Below are 20164 nucleotides of genomic sequence, written 5' to 3' on the forward strand. Positions count from 1 at the left end.
TTTTTTCCTTTAAAGCTGGACATGAACTTAAGGGCTATTTTGGATCAAGACTTATGCAAGCAGTTAGAGCGAATTAAATCCACTTTAATGCAGACTGAGCTATGGAACTGGCTCTCAGTAAATCCTGACTGCAGTTATGGGGAGGGAGATTGGCTTTGTTTTTATTTTTGTTGTTGTTGTCCCTTTGTTTTTGTTTTTGTTTTTTGAGAATGGATGTATGAACCACTTCTACAGACAAAAATAGCAGAGACCTACTAAATGCTTTAAGCACAAAAATCTCCCTGACAGCAGAATTTCAGCTCAAGCTATTAAATTTTCTTTTGTTGGGAAACGAATGGATTTTGCAAGTCAGAGCAGGATGAACTCTGTGGGGGAAAAAACCCCAATTACTGCTATTATCAAAGGTCAGCCGATTTTTTTCCCTAAGTTTGCAAACTTTTGGATTTTGTTTTTCCTCATTTTCTGCTTTTCTCTCCTAAAATTGTTCTCTTCTTTAAAGTTCCAATTCTGGCCGTGTGGGGAATTTCTTCATATCAGCTTTTGTGTTGTTTTCTGTATTCACACCTCCTGAGCTATAGCTCTTCACTCATGGAGCCTGCACTGTTCCCACTGAGCATTGCATGGGGAAATGAAATATTTAGTAAACACTTCATGGGAGAATGGATGACTTCAGGGCTGACAGAAGTGGACACTTTAGATTATGTTTAGGCACTGTAAAATCTCTGGTATTTATGAAGATTTTATGGAAAAGCAGATGAAGAGATAAATCTCAAGGAAATTTTCCTAGCCACAAAGTCAATCTGTATTTGCAAACTGAGCCATTATTGAAGGCTGGTAAAGGCTTCGAAATCCAGGATGTGATGCTTAACCAGGATCAGTCATTTAAGTTTACTTCAGGTTGTAGTTCTGGAACGTTTCTAATGCAGTAAAAGTTATCATGCTAATTATGCTTGGTAATACCTACTGAAAAATGCCTGGGAAAGACAAAAACATGAAGCTTCTGGTGAACTAAAAAATAACTCGATTGGACAACACTGTTCAGTGGGACTGGGATCTTTGTCTTTGCTCCAAATAAACTGCTGCTGCCTAAAACAGTTTTGTTTCTGAACAAGAGCCTGCAGTGTGAACATGCTACCTCCATCTCCCAGTTTTCTTGCACCAGCAGTAGTTATGGATTTCAGAATTTAATTCTGAATGCCTAGTACCTGCACATCTAACTTTGATTTCTTGTCATTTCTTAAAGAAAACACCAAGCCACCGAAGTTCCATCTGAAGCAAGAATCAGAGTTGATTTTGAATTCTCTGCATTGTGATTCTCAGGGATGATTGCTTAGCTGGTGGCATGGGAAACCCCTGGGGTTTGCCTGGTGAGCTGCATTGAATCAGTCTGAGAGCTGCCAACAATACCCCTCTGAGCAGGCTAGATGTAAGTTAAAGCATAGAAATGTAGGTCCTTGTAATCAGTCACATTAAATAATTCCATCAGCATCCATCATGGGGCTTCACGGGCAGCAGCTACAGGGCACACAGAAACCGAGAGTCTGAGCTCGTACAGAGCCCACCACCTGCTTTCAAATGTCACGGATGTAATTCCAAGCTTTATTGTACCACTGAAAACTGGGACTAATCCCACTGAAGTCAGACATTAAACCTGCATGAGATCAGAATAAAACTAAGTATTTATTAATTGTATGTGTGACTTTGACACTTTACATTATTCACATCATTTTTTTTTTCCTGTGCATTCTGGATTCAAATAAACTGTTCATCAGCAAACACTGCTAAAAATCCCAGATTTTGCCATTCATTTTGTGTGGACCAGGTTCAGACCATTGCAGCATTGCCTTCATATATCTTAAAGATGGTTTATGAAATTGCATTGTAGATCCTTCTCTTTGAGATCCCGTGGAGGGAGACGAAGGGCATGCCATGGATCAGCCTCCGCAATGATGTTGTGCTTGTGCTGCCTTTGCCTGACTGTTGTGAATAGAGAAGTGTGTTCTGAAGCTATTCTGTCACTGCTCTTTCTTATTGTGCCACTGACACCCTTGAATCTCCCTGGGAATTCCGGTAAAGAGGGGAATGAGGCAGAGGGATTGCTGAGCTCATTTCCTCAATCCAGTCTCAGGTACTGAGGTGCATTTCATTGTCACTCACATGCAAATTCTTCCTGCATCAGTCTCCGTCAGGAAACTTCACCAACTAACTTTGTACTGCAGGGAAAATAGCTCACTGAAAAACTCTACTCAGTGAGAAACTTCCTCTTTCTGCCTAAGATATATTCTCCAGCGCCCTCACATCCCTCTGAGAAAACTACAGGCAGCAAGGCCCTTTCTCAGAAACCCATATCTTCCATTTCTGCGGGGAAAAAAAAAAAAAGAAAGCCATGGGAGTTTGAGACAAAACTGTTCCCATGAGAACTCCCTCTTGCATAATTGCTGTTATCTGATTATGGTGGGAGAAGGGTTTTTTTCACCTTTACCCCCGCTTAGGACAAGTACCATGTCTCGACGCCAAGTCTCAGGAATCCAAGATTATTGACCTAGGGAATAAGTGCCTCTGAGTCAGATCCTGAGATCAGGAGGATCCCGAGGGCTGCGTTTTATGTCTGAGGGATCTAGTTTTCAAGGATGCCATGCAATAATTATTGCCCCATCCATCTCCTCCTTCTCTTCCCACCAACTCTCCAGCTGACCAGATTTTTCCTCCTTAAGTCTTCAAACACGTGATAACATGGCATAGACACTGTGAATGTGGCAGCTGAGCTCTCACTCTCTACAGAAAAAAAAAATTCCTTCCTGGTAGTTTTATCCTTAGGACATAAACTCAGGGATCATGCTCTGACCTGAGATTTGGCTCATCTATTGGGGTTATTCTCAATGCTCTGTCAGCAGTGTGGAAATTAGCAGATTTCTGTTTTCCGAACTTAATGGGAATCACATTGAGTAGATTTTTGCAATAACAAAGATTACAAAAATTATGCTCCATGTGAGCAGTGGGCTGTGTCACATACGAATCTGACTCAAGATATTTTTAATAACTTGAAAAAAGCTGTCATTCGATATTTTAAAACATATTTAATCTCTGAGCCTGAGAAACCAATTCTGTCATTTTCACACGTTTGTTTTCACTCTCTGCTGTACAAGTGTGGGACTTGCAACTCTTACATTGCTCAGCAGCTTTAGAGACATGTTTCTGCTTCATTATCCACATAGACTGCACACCACAAACCACTGCAAGCAGTAAGTTGAGGTGGTTATTTTACAAAATGTGGTGTGTAAAACAATACCAAGATTTGTATTAAAATTCCTCTGAGACACTGAGAACATAAATAAGAATCAATAGAGGTTATTTGCAGTGCTAGACACAGTATTTTGCTGCATACTTTCATTTACAGGGTTCTTTTCTTTTGTAAATTGCTGCTAAATATATGTGTACTGGTCATACCAGACAGTTCAAAACTTATTTTAAAATCTAAATCCCTGGAACTAGACAAAGTAATGAGCAATTTTTATGAACTCACGCTGAAAACTTGGCTTGTTTTGTATGGTGGTTTTTTGTAACGTGGACTCCCCCTCATACATTCAGTGTAGATTGAGGACCTACTGAGCCAAATTTTGCCCTCACTTAGCAGCTTCATAGTCCTGAGTGCTGAAAACAGGGGCTGCACAGGGTAACTGAGAGCAAGGCTTCGTCATTTGTGCTCAGCAAGCGTGGTTAATTCCTCATCAACATGAGGGGATTAACCCCAATTAATAGAGGTTCATTTTGCTCTTGAATTACTGCTACAGATGATCTAATGGTATTTATTTAACCCTTATCATAGCACACTCATCATCAGTCTTTCATCTAATGTTACAGTTGAACAGCTGAATTCTCCCTCGCTTTGTGAAATCTCTGCAAGGTGTTTGCCACCCAACAGCTCCAACTCCCTGCATTTTTCAGCACTTTCCTCACACCCTCCACAGGAATATTTTTGCTTAGAGGAAAGAACCATGCTACCTGCCTCCTTAGCAGTCTCCTCTGGATGAATTAGCTGGTCTATCAATGGCTCTGTCTGCTACCTGTGACACAGGTGAAGGAGTGACAAGGTGCTATGTTTTGGAGAGGGCCAATGCTGCAACCATAGCAGCCTTTTACAGAAGATATACCCAGATTCACACAAGGCATGTTTATGTGAACTGAGAAATTGCCTTCTTGCCAAAGGTCATCCCTGGAGATGCTCAAGAACAGATTGGATGTGGCTCTGAGAAACCTGGTCTAGTAGAAGGTGTCCCTGCCCATGGCAGGGGTGTTGGAATGAGATCATCTTTACGGTCATTCCCAAAACCAACTATTACAGGATATCCTGAGCATCTGAAACCTTGGACATGCAGACAGCAACCCTTGATCGTGCAACTCAAGACTGAAACCAGAGCAGGAGATGTGTGAAGGTGGATGCAAAGATGGCATAGGGCTGCCTCACTCTCTCTTTGCTCCTTGGTTGTTGTGTACACAGCCACTTCTCAATCAGCCTGGTCCTGATCTCACCTATTGTGTGGGTATTGAGCTCCAAAATAGGACCCTGTGATCAAAATGTCCGGAAACATGAGGTGGTGACATCAAAAGGCCAGTTCCATGATGAAAGTATGGCTTTCAGGTGCCGCTGGCTTCAAAGCTCAGCCCTAAAACAGAAGAGAAATCTATATTTGGGCACATTTATGCAAAGCATTACCGCTTGTTGTTCATCAGAGGTGCCAAAGCAGCTAGAGATTACCAAAAACAAATAAACAAACAAACAAAAAACCAAATTCAAATGAACAAAAGAAAAAAGGAACAGAAGGAAAATTATCCAGCTCATGAATGTAATGAGCTTCAGGAACAAAAATGCCTTTTTTTTTTTTTCCACAGAGATTAACTAAATCATTAAACTAGGGATGTCATTGTTGAACTCTGCAATCGCCTGTCCAGACCTGCAGGGACCCACAGTGGTAGCGAGTGGCCGAGTTTCCCGGGAAAGTTTTTTGCTATCCTCATATTGCTTGGTTTTTTTGCACCACATCTGTGCTTGCTTTGTCATTCTGCCATCTGCTGTAACAAAATACAGACAAAGCATTTCAGAGAACAACCCCTCCACACTTTAAAATCCTCCAAGCCGAAGCACAGCCTTTTACTTCCCACAGGCTGTAGTGCTTATTATCCTATCCTACTCCTCCTCCTCCTCTTCCTTCTCCTGCTGCCCCATGTCCATGCTGAATTACACACGCTTAGCAAGCATGGAGAGAGCAGAATCCCATTGCTTTTGCCACAATGTTTCTATTAAATGAAACGAATGTTCCTGCACAAATGCATTTGCTGAGAGGTCAGAGATAGCTGGTCGTTATCATGAAATTTTTAATTTTGAAACTCCCAATCAGGCTCGTTTCCTGTTTGGTATTGTCTGCAGATACACAATGCAAAAGCCTCGGGTTGCTAAAGAATCGAAATAACAGAGTATGAGCAGAGTGGTTTTGAGCACACACTCTGTAAAGTCCAGTCAAAGTTTCTTCCTGGTGCAGCCACACAAATCTCTTGGTAGCAGTAAACTCTCTGCACAGACTTCATTCCTGAACACATGTTCAAAGGTGATAAAATAAATGCAGATGGTTTTCCAAAACCTCAGTGGAGCATTTTTTGCTGTTACTAAATGGACTGGAAAAAAACTAAGGGGAAAAAGCAGAGAAAATACAGTCTGACACAGACAGGCAATTTCAGAATAGCATTTGGTCATTTGGGAGAAAATCTAAATAAAATGTGTGTTCATAATGATCTATTGGCAAAACAATATTGACAGAGCATCTGAGCTGCCTAATGGAAGTGATTTTTAGAATGCTTAAATTAAACTGGCATTGAGAGCTGAATATTTTGTTTAATTACTTAACACAAACAAAAACAGAGTTGGATAGGAATTTTGAATTCATTGTGCCACGACCAAAGTTGACAATAAAACCATCCCTTGGTTACAGTGAAAAAAGACTTAGACCTTAACAAATTTATTACAGGCTTTGTTTACAAACTTGTTACAAAATTATACAGCATCTTATGCGTACACAGGATTTACAGGAATGCGTTACTGATGTGTGGGATTGCTTTGCTCTCTGATCGAGATCTGCAGGTTTTTCTTTGCTTGGGGCCTGATCCAGCTTCCATTGGAGAAGGTGAGATTTTTTTTTTTTCCCACTGACTTTAGTGGAAGCTGGATCAGATCCAGGGGGTAACACTTCCGCTCATTGTTTTCCTGGGGTGGGAAAGAGGCAGCCGGTCTAATAACCGTACACGCCATGCTCCGTTCTCATCTCATGTGTTTCAGATGACAGGCATATTTACTCCAAGAAGTTTTTGCTGGCTGCTTGTAAAATACTTGTTAAAGTCAAGAGTCAAAGACCAGTTCCTGTGACTGGATTTACAGTGGAAAATGACAAATGGCTTTCTACGAACCTTTAAAGAATGAACCTCCCTTGACTTTTCAGTGAGCAGAAATAAAGGCATTACGATCAACTCCGATGTTGTTTACATTGTTATAAAGCTACATTTTCTTCCCTGTCTTCAACAGATCTTCTCTGGATTTACAGTGATGTAAACAAAAGTGGCATCCACACTGCAGGAACAAGGTAGCTTCTGATTAATGAGATTCCACCAAGCTAAATTTGGCTTCTTACCTTCTCTTTTCACAAGGATGCAGACCTATGTGGCACAGTGTGTCACACAGAAACAAAGAGATCTCTAAAGTTAATGATCCCTAACTATATCAACTCTCAGTTGCTCCCAGCATCTGCAAACGATCTTTATTTGGGAACTCAGGGTGTAAAAGCAAGCTTTTAATTTGTGAAAAATCTGGTGGGGCAGATCTTTGAAAAATATGCTTATTCTCCCAAGCCAAAAAGGTTAGGTAAAGCTTAATATATCTTACTAGGAAAAGCAGCAAAAGCTCTGTCAGGTTTTTTTTTTTTTTCCTTTTTAAATTTTTTGCCAAGAAATGAGAACTATTCTAATCAGATCTATCAGACACTGAATTCCTTGTCACATTACATCCTCTCATTTTAATGACTGCCTTTGGATTGTACCTCTGAAATTGTTGCTTGAAGCAAAGTTAGGATTTAGTGCTGCAAGGTGATGATATTTCCTGTGAGGTAAATACCCTGGTCTCATGCTGAAAATTGAGATTGTTCTCAAAAGCTTTGCTTCTGGCCTCCCCTGAAGAAAATACCCATGTGCTCCAACCTGGCTTTCCAAGACAGTATTGCTCCAGTGCTTGGCCTCAAGGCAACCTGTCCAGCTCCCTGGTGGTTTTATGGTGTGCAGCACTCTCTGTAAGGGATTAGGGGAGACCTCACAGGCTGCTGCCTTTCATGGCCTGTTGCATGTTTGGAGCTGGTTTTCCAGGAGAGAAAGCTCTATGAGCAAACCATCCTGCAACTTTGTATTTGAGGGCTCTGATCTCATTTCCATTTGTGATGCTGAACACGCTACAATGGCAAAAGCTGTAGCTGTGAAACCCTCAGAAAAAAAACAGGGTAAAACTTTCTAAATAGCTGGTATTTCCCAGCCCTGGCTGTGGGTTGGATCTGTCTGGACACAGATTACGTGCAGGCCAATCTGAATTCTGTTCCTAGCCATGAACTCTCATTTGCTTCCTGGGAGTGGGATCCCATCCAGGGCATTGCACAGCTGATGTGTAATGGGACGTCTCTTCAAGTAATGTCATTATTCCTGTCCCAAGTGGAGCTACATGACTATCCAAAGAAGAGTCTGAGGTAAACACATGCTAGCACATTTGTCTGTCCTAAGCAACAATTCATATGTTTAATTGGGGAACTTCAGAATAACTACAGACTTCACGGATTTTAGCCACCATCAATGGATTCATGTTCCTGTGAAAGGTACCAGGTTTCTCAAGCAGTTCAACACATTTTTCCCGCCGTGAAAGATGGAGAATGAATTTCTGGGGAGAAGGAAACCTTCATACAGGCGTATGGCTTTGATATCCATGCCAGGATATCATATCTTTCTTTACTACAATTTATAAACCAAGGGCTCTTTTAAGGTTGAGACACCACCAGTTTTGTTTCTAATTTAAAAACTCAGACAGAGAGGAATGATCCAACAACACAAGCAGAAGATAATTGATTCGTGTGAGGAGGAAGAGGCTGATCACAATAAACCATCTTTTATGTATTATATTAATGATCCATTTAGTTCTTGGCTTCAGCAAGTTTCGGCAACAAATATTTCAGATTTTTTTCATATTTTTTCAGTGATGCACTGGCAGCATTAGAAACAGTTGCAAAACAAATGTGCTTCCAAAACACAAATGGATATTCCTGGATTACTAACAGCCATTCTGAAATGCTAACAGAGGGGAAATGGTCATTCCACTTGCAAAACTGGCATAATACACAGAAACTTTATTTTAGGGCTACCTGATGCCTGAAAATTTGACATCATCTGCAGGCTACAACACATATTTTGGTCCTTTTTGTTTTTTGGTGGTGAGGAGTCAACAATGCAGATCCAATTAAATATGAACATATAGAGAAGAGAATATAAATATGTACACAACTCTTGGCATTGATCTGATTTTTAACAAGTTTACTAAATGACAGTCACTGGTTTGACAATACTGAATGAAAAATACTGATTTTACAGATTTTACAGGAAAGTTACGGTATGCTGCCGACAAGCAGTGTCACAAACATAGTCTAAAAAAACCCCGGAGTTGGCCACGGCAGAGGCACACACCCTTTGCTTTTGTTTATTGAGAGAGAAAGCTTATATACTGTAGATTTGCTGAAGTTTAATAAATAAGGTCAACTTATAATATATATAAAACAATATAAACATTTATATGCTACATGCATATCATATAATTTAAAGTAATAATTTATATAGCAAAGAGATGCAGGTCTTATGTTCTTCCTATTTTCCTGGACAAGGCGCACACGCAGGAGGTGTCTATCCTTATCCACCTCCAGCCCACCAGTTTGTTGTTTTCTGAAGTCAGTGCTCTGACATAAGTTTGGGATGTCTTGCATTGGGAGTTCCAGTGCTTGTCGTCAATGCCGCGGCAGCCGTTTTTCACGGGCTTGGCCTCTTTACACCTCGTCTCGTAAAAGTATTGCTTTACTGGAGAGTTGCCCGTCTTAATTTCTCCCAGAACAGTCACCTGGTGTCCCCTGATGTCAATGGCAGAGGATTTGTCCGTGACCCACAAACTTTCGCTGTCACAAACGGAGTATTCTCCTCGGTGGCCCCTGTGCTCCGCGTACCTCTTCCGCCGGGAGGTTCTGTTCACCACCACGGAATTCCCGATGTAATCCTCCATGAGATACAGCGGTGGTGGCTCCAGAGGCGTGTTGTCACTGAGGAGGACTCGGGGTGAGTTGTAGCGTCTCTGCTGCCTCAAGAGATCTGTATCCACTGAGATAACTGGCTGGAAGTCTGATTTCACATTTTCCTCCCCGTCCATGTCTTGCTGACTGTCTGTTTTCTGCGCTGTGTTTTGATAGTTTTCCTTAATGTCTACCATCTGCTTAGAAAGCTTGTTTTTTAAAATGTCTGCCTGGATGAGTTTAATAATAAGAGAATTTATTGAATCTTCTGGCAAACTCCTTTGATCCATGTTGGAAGATTGGATGCCACGAAGGTAAGCGAGAAATATCACATAAAACAAGATGGACATCACCTTGTTCACCTGTAAGATCTGCAAAGAAACAGAGTCATCGTTAAAACAGTCCAAAAGGGAGGTTTGCTAAAGGCTGTAAACATGAAAATTTGGATTATTTTAGTAACATCTATGTCTTTAAAGATCCAGATATATTATATGCATATATATATATATATACACCCATATATATCTGTATTCTATAGAGATATAGAAATACAGTCTGTGTGTTACTTTGAAGATGCTAATTGTTATACTTTATAATGAGTGCAACTCTCTTCTGGTTTTTTTTTTTTTTTTTTTTTTTTTTTTTTTTTTTTTTTTAAATATTTCAGGCCTTGCTTTTCCCCTATCCAAGCATAGTATATAGATAGATAGATAGATATCAGTTAAGCCTGTTCTCTGCAGAGGTAGGTAGTTCTTGGGATAGTATGGCCAGGGCTTGGCAAGAGAGAGGCCAAGTGACTTCCACAGAGTTTATTCCACAGAGAAATTTAGTTTCAAAATTGCAGGATCATGCAGAGTAGAAAACTGTCTCACTGTAAAATGAAGAAGTTCTGACTTTACTAACTGTTGTCAGGTTTTGTGTGCTGAGATCTTGCAGACCCATCAAATTCATATCTATCAAATGGTTTCTATTTAATGTTTCCATAAGAAGGAAATAAATCCTCTGTTTCAATAGTGCTTTCATTCTCTTTCTCTCTCTGGTAAGGGAAAGGGTTCTTGAAGGAAAATGATGCAGTCAAGTAAGAGAGTGGTGATTTGGCCTCTATAATACATGTGGGGAATTCAGATGGACCCATAGACCATTTTTAGGGGTTGTTTTCAGGAATGGGGACTGGCTTTTTGGTGGTTTTAAAGAAGTTTCTTCATTACATTTATATAAGGTGAAGCAAAACTAACATCAATTAGAAATATTCAAAGACAGATTGAGGACATCCTTCTCCCCATCATTTCCTAAAATGCAAAAATCTTGTTCAAAGATTCAATATTTGAAAACCATTCCTAAAAGTGTGCTGCTTCTTTGTACTTTGCCATGCACTGCTCTATATGGCTTCCTGTGGTCTCCTTCAAATTCTACATTCTGTCCATATTCTAGAAGCTCATTTGTCACTTCTTTTTAAGCCTTTTTGACATTTTATTTGAGCAGCTGAGAGCCATGAGCAGCTGTCCAGAGAGGTGGTTTTTCTCCCTGTATATTTGGACACCTGCATATTTGGTATTTACATTTATATTTAAATGAAATCAATTTTCAATGTAAAATCCTGTCATGGATGTGAACCATTCACTTCAGGACACACTTGTCTATAAACTTGTTGCACAAGTAGTGGATTGAAGGAGAAAATACAAAACTCATCTTAGAGCACCCTCATAGTCTGTGATCAACCCTGACAGTGCTACTGCTTCAAGTGACTCAGGAAATCCTTAAATTTGATTTTCCTGCTCTGCAAGCACATCCACCACGGGTCAGAGACCTCTCTGGCACTCTGGGATGAAGGCACAGAGTCACAGACCGTGGGACAGATGGAGATCGAAGGATCCTTAGGACATGACCTAGGCCAATTTCACTGCTCACAGGAGTATCAGCCAGGACAGCTTGCAGAGAGCTGTGCCTGCTCAGGTTTGGAATATATCCATGGGTGGAGACTCCACAACTCTCTAGGATAACCCATTCCAGTGCTTCATCACCCTTAAACTTAAAAAAAAAATACATTTCATGTGTCAGCAGTGTTTCTTATATCTCAATTTTCCCCCATTGCCTCTTGTCCTTTCATGGACACACCTGAGTAGATCCTGCTTCCATTTTTATTAATCCCTCCTGTGAGGTGTTTCTAAACTTCAATAAAGTCCCCATGGGACTTCTTTTCTGCAGCATGAACAGCCCCAGCACTCTCACCTCTCCTGGTACACTTATCTTAATCCTTAATAATTTTCATGGATTTGTTCCTGTACTAAGGAGCTCAGAACTGGACAAGGCACTCCAGATGTGCCTCACCAGTGCTGAGATGAGGGGAAGGATCCTCTCCCTCCTGAACAGAAAAATTTCCACTTAAAAAAAAAGTCACCATTTTCTGTTTAAGAGGATGAACCGTTTTCTGCTTCAGAAGGCAAAGGAAAAAAAGAAGAAAAACAACTTTTACTGTACAACCTTCTATCCACTCTAAACAAAACTCCTTTTTGCAAGATTGAGTCGCCACTTCACAGTTTGGAACTGCAGCAAAATCGGAGCTACTCTCTGTGCATGTGTGAGCTGTCCTTTTATGGACAAGAAATGTGTTTTCTCCATTCTCAGTTTGTCACAGTATGAGTTCACCTAAATCTAGACTGTTGCTTGCAGCAATGTTTTGCTTTTGGGGGTGCGGGGGGGAAATCGAAGATGTTCGGCTACCATACAATTACTGTCATACCTGAATAAATACTAACTTAATGTAGATGGATCTTGGAGCCCAGACCTTTCGGGATAAAAAATTGCTGTACAATTTCTCCTTCCCTCAGCACAGGGTTTGCTTTTAAAAACAGTAAAAAATATTATTAAACAGATGTCATTGAGCAGATTTCTTGCAGTGCCAGGAATCCACACACGGCGAGACACACGAGCCCACAGGATGGTGAGCAAAGCTCTGACAAGGCTCAGCCCAAAAGCCAGAAGATTATTCGTGCCAACATGCAGCTGCATGCAGTCACTGCTCTGCTCAGTCTCAAAACTAAGTGGCACAAGCAAAATACACAAGTCGGAGTAGGTGATGAGGTGGGAAAAGTAAGGCTGGAGTTCCTGCAGGCTCTCTTTAATGTCACACTGCACACAGAAAGGAGCTGAGAGTTGGAGAAGCTAAAATGAGCTATTTTTCTTCTCCGTGGAGGATCCCCATTAATGGGAAAAATGTTGAAAAGTATTTTCCTGAACTTCATGTGAAATGTCTTATGGATTTGGTGGGAAAGATGTTAACTCTGAAATTCAACCTGTACTTTGATTTATACTTCACAAATTATTTCCTGCAAAAGTAAAAAAGGTTTCAGAACAAATCTTTATGTTTTTCTGTGTGCAAAACTTTGACAGAAAACACAAAGATTGGTGAGATTGCAGTTTTCAGGGAATTCCTCCAACCTAGGAGGTTCATGAGTGCTGTTCAGAAGTTCAAGTCCATGACTAAAAATTGTCAGGCTATCTATAAAGTCCAGCACCTCAGAGTATGTCTAAAGCACTTATCTATAAGGTCCAGCACCTCAGAGTATGTCTAAAGCACTTATCTAGATAGGAGAAATGGGTGTTATTGGAAAACTGCAGCTGGTTTATGGCCTTGGCTGTAATCTGGTTATAAGACACATAAAAAGTATATTTGTTTGCAGGTCTGGGGAGTATTGCATTTGATGAATGGCTCTTTGCCCAAAATGGAACGCTGTGCCTGTCTGAACTGCAGATAATTTGAAATTTATTTGGCCCGTGTGTTGTTAAACCCATAAAAAGGAGAGGAAAATGTAAATAATTAAAATGTTTATCTTTTCATATTTTCAAAGCAAATAATTCTGGTGTTTCTGGCCATGCCTCCACAAGTTCCACAATGCAATTCACAAGTGCTTACTCAGTGCAGACCAGTGATTAAATTATCTATAGAGGGGACTTAGATTGGAGGCAAGATTTCAGCATACGTGTCCTGTCTGAGAGAATAGTGACTCAAATTCCAGGTCTCTGAGGGACACAGGACTCTGTGGACCTCAGCAGAAGCTACTTCAGCACCAGCAGCTTTTCTTTTGGCATTTTGGAGAATGGTAGAAAAATCTCCCAGGAATTCAATCCTTCACATGACTTTTTCTCTTCTTTCATTGTTCTCTTTTTTTTTTTTTTTCTTTTTCTTTTCCAATTCAGATTGTTAATTTCAGGTGGAAAGATTTTGTCCAAGCTAAATTTTTCTTGGTTAGCTGATGTTAGTGAGATATTTTGTTGTTCTTCATGGTCCTTTTTGGAATTTTCCACATGTCCATTCCTGACAAAAGTTCATTTTGGCTGTGTTTGTGGCTGGTTTGCACTAAGCAAGTTTCACTAGGAGATTGCTGACATTTGTGGCTCAGAGGAGAAAAGCAAACAGCACAGAAAAGAAAAGCTCATGCATTGCAAAGCTGGTTGATCTCCCAGCTGTGGCTTATCTTTACTCTGTTTTAATGGTGTGTATTCCTGCCTATCACTGCAGTTCTAGCAGGGTATTAATGCTGTCTGAGCTAGGTGGCTCAGGGAAGGTCTAAATTTAGGAGACATAAATAAGCTTATCTCTTCCTTTCATCGGTCAATTCAATCCCTAATAAACTCTGGAAAACCACTCTCTGCTCTTTTCAGACTCACCACTTTATGTAGTAAGGAAAAAATTTAGTTTAGTTTTGTTTGTGGTGATTAGTGTGTGTATAGCTTTATTCTGGTCAGTTCCTGAACATTCCACACAGGGAAAGAATGAAACATTATTTAGAATGCTCTGCAGAAAGCATGAAATCCTAGCACTGTGAGAGACTGCCCAAGTATTTACTTGCAAGTAATTGCTAAGAGGAACTGGAATAGAAGGAAAAGTGACTGGTGAGTTTTACATTCAGCATTGTAATACCCCACATGATTTATGTAAGCCAGCTTGAAGTGTTTGGCACTTTCTAAAAAAATTTAGGAGCAGCTTCTGTTCTTCAGACCGAGCAACTAATGATCCTTTGTGGTGGCTGACAGCTTTTCCAGGCTTTTACCAAAGAGGAAAGTGTAATTATTGTCATTGTTTGCTGAGCACTGCTCCCACAACCTCCCAAGTCATGGATTGCCCCGTTGATTCCCTCTTCCTAATAACTATGTTGGGAAGAAATGCAGCCCTCCTCCTCTCGGCTTTGGGGGATATGGGAAAGGTAAAGAACAAGAAAAGCATTCTGAACATTCAGAAAGGTGTGAATGGGAAATAACTGTGTCTGGAAGTTTGCATTGTGTTTCAGAATAGTAATCAACAGTTTGTACAATATGGATTTATGAAAGTAGATTGCTGTAGAGTGCTGAATTTCCCTGCAGACACTGTGACTCTCTTGAATGCTTCCACTTCTCAGGATACAGAAATTTCAACACATACAGATTGAAGCTAAAGCTTTCACAAGAGCCAGGCCCTCTAACAAGCCAGATAATTCAGAGACAAAATCAAGTGATGGCAGCCCAAAGTGTGAACCCTCCCATCCTGAGGGGCAACCAAACTGGAACACGGAGTGTGGGGGTTTGAAACAAATCCATTCCTCTGGCACACTAGCAGGGGAGCACATCTGAGGGAGATCCCACCAAAGTTTCTTTATCTTTGCAGCAGCTCAGATGTGTATTAATTAATTTACTCAAGGCCATTTATAAAAGAGAAGACACATTAGAGCACTGAGCCCCAGCAACCAGCAGTGAATGGTATATACCTAATTTCTTATGGAAATGGAGTTCAGCCCACAGAGTCACTGACATTTCCTTTTCTTCTTCAAACAACTGGCTGAGCAAAGTGCAGCAGGAGAGCTGCTCACCTGAGCATGTAAAACTCCTCTGCAATTTGAACCAACCCAGAACACTGGGGGGGTGACCACGACCCTTCTGGTCACTGGGGAAAGCTTTCCCAACTGGTGACATCTTCCTGAGGGCCAGTTTTGTGACAACACCTCTGCTGCAAGGAGCAGCCTGTGCCCTGAACTGTCAGATGAGCTGTGTAAACTCACACAGGTGATTGCAGTGCCTACATTTGATCCTTCCACAGATATATCTGTATTTTTTTGGAGATCAGGAGGATGCTGCTCTTACACATACCTGCCTGATTCCAAGAGAAAGGTCAGGGGCAGTTCCTCTGTGCTTACCTCACTCTTTGGAACAGCTGCTGCTCCCCACACCTCGTGCACAGTTGATTCTTGTCAGGTTTTGGCCCTGCACCTCCCTCCCCCAGCAATGACACGAGGGCACTTGAGAGCTCCCTGGAGGCATTTGGCTCTCCCCAGCATCCTCTCAAAATCCCACTGGGGACTGGACTATTAATAATGTAATAATGTCCACTGCAGTATCAGCCATCCCAGCTACATGGCCAGGTCTATAATCAGCTGGAGGAGGAGGTAGCCTTTTCTCAGTCACAACGAGGTCCTTTTCCATTCCAATCCCATCCCTCACTGACACTTTTGTGACATATTTACATGTTTATACGTGTCTATGCCCCACCTGCTGTGGTATCATTTTGCATTAAGCAGCTGACTGATTAATCTGTGCATTGAGGAGGTCAGAACAAGGAGTTTGAAGCCTGGGAACCCAATTTCCCTGGTGCATTGAGGAGGTCAGAACAAGGAGTTTGAAGCCTGGGAACCCAATTTCCCTGGTGTTTTGGAAGAATTTTATCAAGTCAAAATGTCTGTTGGTTATTTTCTATATCTGCAAAGGAAAAAACTCAATGGAATGATTGTGGTGTTTTATTATTCTAGGTATATACCCTGACATCCTTTGGGTTCTCCCTCAAAGAGCTGGCTGCTTTTCCCCTACTGAGAGAACAAAGGCTGGGAGAATTGGGATTGTTCAGCCTGGAAAAGAAAATGTTTTGGGATGACCTCACTGTGGCCTTGCAGTGCCTGAAGGGAGCCCACAGGAAAGATGGAGAGAGACTCTTGACAAGGGCCTGGAGTGACAGGACAAGGGGCAATGGCTTCACAGTGACAGAGAGTTGGGTTAGGTTGGATATTGGGAAGAAATTGTTCCCTGTGAGGGTGGTGAGGCCCTGGCACAGGTTTCCCAGAGCAGCTGTGACTGCCCCATCCCTGGCAGTGTTCCAGGCCAGGCTGGATGGGGCTCTGAGCAAGCTAGGAGCAACCTGGGCTAGTGGAAGGTGTCCCTGCCCATGGCAGGGGATGGGACAAAGTGACCTTTAAGGTCTCTTCCAACCCAGGCCATTCTGTGATTCTCACATCACTGATATTGGAGAAATCCATAAGTATTTCTCTTGGTTATTACTGACAAAGTTACAGTACTGCCATTGTTCCCCTTTTTAAAGAGCAGAAACTGGAATACACAGAAATCAGCTGATATTTGCAAGGTGAGAAAGGTTGAGGTTTTCATGTTGCAGTGGCTGGATCAGGGAAGTCCACCTGTAATATTGTTTGAGAGTTTTATCTACCACAGAAACCCATGAATTACAGGGAAATAAAAGCAGTACCATCCTAGAGATAAAGCTGTAGTGGGGTAAATAATTTCCACAAAAGCTGAAGTATTTCTTCATATTATTCACTATCTAACTCTGAAAACTGCCCAAAGTACAAAGAAATCTAAAGGTCATGTTCATAGCTGAATAAATAGCTTGACTTGACTGAACCTGTGCTAATTTTACAAAAAGCAGAAGATTTGCCCAGATCTTTGCACTTGCATATTTTTTTCCTCAGAAGTAATTTGCAAACAGAAAAATAGAAAGCTCCAGAAGTAAAATGTGGTAGTGGATAATTTAAGCTGATAAACTGTGTGTTAGTTAATATTTTCATTACTGTTTGTTAATAGCAGAAGGGCTAAGCAGCAAACAAAATAAATTTGCAGTTGAATTTGAAGGGGCTGCAAACAGCAGTGAGTGAAGTGAAATACAATCTCTGCTGGGGAGATGGAGAAATAAAATATTGGCAGAAAATTACAAAATGAAAGCCGAAGTGGAAATTAAAAGCTCGTGTGCTGGAGAAATATTGATATTGAGCAGTGATATACAGAGGGGAAAAGAAACTTAGAAAGGAGCAATACCTGATCAAACCCAGGAATGATCTAAAACTTTGGGAAAGCACAGTATTTAATAAATACAAATACCGGGGCATTTCATTGCAGAGCTGGAAGGGAATTGCTGCTTCTTGTAGCACAGCAGTAAAATTGGGAAAACTGCTTGAAAATTGGTAGGTGTTGCCATAAAAAAAGAAAATCATGAAAGAGAAGCAAAAATGACTGAAAGGGTTGTAAAACTGACCTTTGAGGAAATTACCTTGAAGGTGCAAGCATTTACCTTGAGCTGGCAGATAAGGCATGACAGAAAACCCAGGGCAAAGATCTGGACAGTGTAAGCACTGAGGAAAGGGAACATTCACTTTAGGATGAGGCAAAGGAGTGCAATCAGGAAAACTGGGATTAAGCTGTGGAAAGGGAAGTTAGGCCGATCATCAAAAGCAGTTTTCAAGCTCTGCAAGATGTTTGTAACAAACCCAAAGCCACACCAAAGAGGCCCGGGTTTCGTGTTTCCTCGCAGCACGGAAACTCCATTTGAGTCTTTTCTTGAAATAGTTTGAAGATCCATTAACCTTTCAAGTCAACCTGGACCTACTTTGGCTCAACCAGGGCTGATTAATTGTTTTGTATTAAAGTCAGGCAGTAGTTGTAGTTTCTCTTATTTTTGTCAGAGAGATGTTTTGAGGGCTTAAGTTGTCCAAAATTAAAGCTGAGAGTAGCCTTCGAGACGAATCTCACTTCTTTCACCTCCCCACAATTCTCAGGGCTTCAAAGCCTGGCCTTGTCCTGATTGTTTTATTTAAAAATGCCAGAGATGGATTTTGTTTGACTTGGTAGAAGGAAGAGAAAGGGAAGCACCTCTCAGATTATCAGAATTTTATCCCTCTCCTGTTAGGCTATGAAAGAGCAGCCTCTTGGAGACCCCGTGATGCTGGATGGTCAGACATATTTTTACTTTTACACTGCCACTGGACAACTCATTTTTTTAGGAAAAAAAAGAGAAAACACCCAACAGGAAAAAAAAAAAAGTTTTAAACTACTATTTCTTAGTTTTTCTGATATTAGGAAACTCGAAGGGAAAACTGTTTTCAGCTTTGACTTTCAATATATCCTTATTTTGCAGGATTTTACATTGAAAGTAAAAGAGTTTCTGGCTTTTTTTGTTTCAGAAGCTGAAAATATCTGTTGCTTTTAACATCTTCTGATTTCCTTTCTCTTTTGTGAAGTAAGGAAAACTGTGAAACCAAGCAAATAATCAGAATAAAGCAAGGACTGCAAATTCAAAAGTGTTAAGAGTCTCATTATGAAAAAACTTGTATTCCTAAGCCTGATTCACAGACCAGATTTGCCCCCACAAGGAAAAAGCAATCCAGGGAATATAGGGAACGCTAGTTAGAAATGAGGTGAACTTTTGTTTGGGTAGAATTAAAATAGATCCTGAATTAAGTTGAGATATTTCTGACATTAAAATTTAAAAAAAGGCATTTATTTGTTTTTCTGAGAGCTGTGCTGTGACCCTTGAACGCAGATGTTTGCACTGAGGGTACAGAATCACTGAATCACAAAATCATTAAGGTTGGAAAACACCTTTAAGAGCATCGAGTCCAAATTGTGACTGACAACCACGGTGTCACCCAGCCCAGAGCACTGAGTGCCACATTCAGTCATCCCTTGGACACCTCCAGGCATGGGGACTCCATACCTCCCTGGAAGGCAGCCCCTTCCAGTGTTTAGATGGTTTAGAAGGAACAATATTGTTGCTCTGGAGTTTGTCCCAAGCTCTGAGCCTTGCCAGGGAAGAGCTGCTTCGTTTCACCCAAAACTGCACCTGTGTTTGCTTTTCCAAAGCCCGTGACTCCGGGTTTCCCTGAATCCATGCAGAAATACATCCATGGCCACTCTGTCAATCAAAGGCTGCTCTTTGAATTGCCTCTCCCTATTCCTCAAAGGTTCACAACCCTCCTGATAAAAACCCAGTCCTGTTAGGCTTGCAGGTGCAACGTATCCGATGCAGTGTTCTTAAGAGAAGGACTCCAGGCCTGATCTAAATATTTTAAACCACCACAGGAACTCAGTGAAATCAGCATTAATTGGACAAAGCTTTTGTACACTAAGGGAGGCAAGGCATGACAATGTGACCAAATACTGATGTTTGAACCTTATTTTAGCATACACACAGCATGCAACTGAATTGTTTCCATCAGAACCGTGGTGAGAAATTAGCATTGCTGTGCAAGATTAATACCTTTTCCATGCCTTTTGCACAGGTGCAGTAGCTCGCTCACAACTAGCTTAAAATTATGTTTTTAAATTGATTCTCAGAGAAAAAGGAGTCTTGTATTTCTGATAAAACAGAAGTGTTTTGGTGGGGGAAGGTTCCAAGTTTGCTTCTTTGCAAAAGATGTCAGCCTTTAAAAAGAGTTTTGTTAAGAAAGAGCTATTCTGTTCTGACCAGTTAATTAGCCGGTAAATAGGAGACATCACCTCTACCAACAACTTCTCTCTGCTTTCCTCCAGCTGCTCCAAGGTGCAAATTGAGGTCCTTGAACCCTTCTTATGGAGCAGAGCTCACAAATACAATGTGTGCCTATGATAGGCTTGTGTCTTTTCCCATTGCATCTGAATCTTTCAAAAACCATTGCCCATTCAGAGCAAAAAGGTCATCCTGCTAATTTGCATTAGTTTATAGCAAATTGTTTACACATAGGCCTGTCCTGAGGGTAAGGACTGTTCTGGTAAATCCAGCTCCTCTGCATTTTTTTTTCCTGGTAGAAATC

At 41.0% G+C, this 20164-nt stretch overlaps 1 protein-coding gene across 1 annotated transcript in view; it reads right to left on the reverse strand.

Moving 5' to 3' along the window:
* Window positions 1-8592: 8592 nt before the first annotated feature.
* Window positions 8593-20164, reverse strand: part of NTF3 (neurotrophin 3) — a 47284-nt gene continuing 35712 nt past the window's right edge. Inside the window, exon 2 of the mRNA XM_066319580.1 lies at window positions 8593-9718. Coding sequence (XP_066175677.1) covers window positions 8924-9718 — 795 coding nt within the window. The 3' untranslated portion in view covers window positions 8593-8923. The remainder of the gene's footprint in view (window positions 9719-20164) is intronic.

The sequence above is a fragment of the Sylvia atricapilla genome, chromosome 5 (assembly GCF_009819655.1).
Source record: "Sylvia atricapilla isolate bSylAtr1 chromosome 5, bSylAtr1.pri, whole genome shotgun sequence".
In the NCBI taxonomy this organism is placed as follows: domain Eukaryota; kingdom Metazoa; phylum Chordata; class Aves; order Passeriformes; family Sylviidae; genus Sylvia; species Sylvia atricapilla.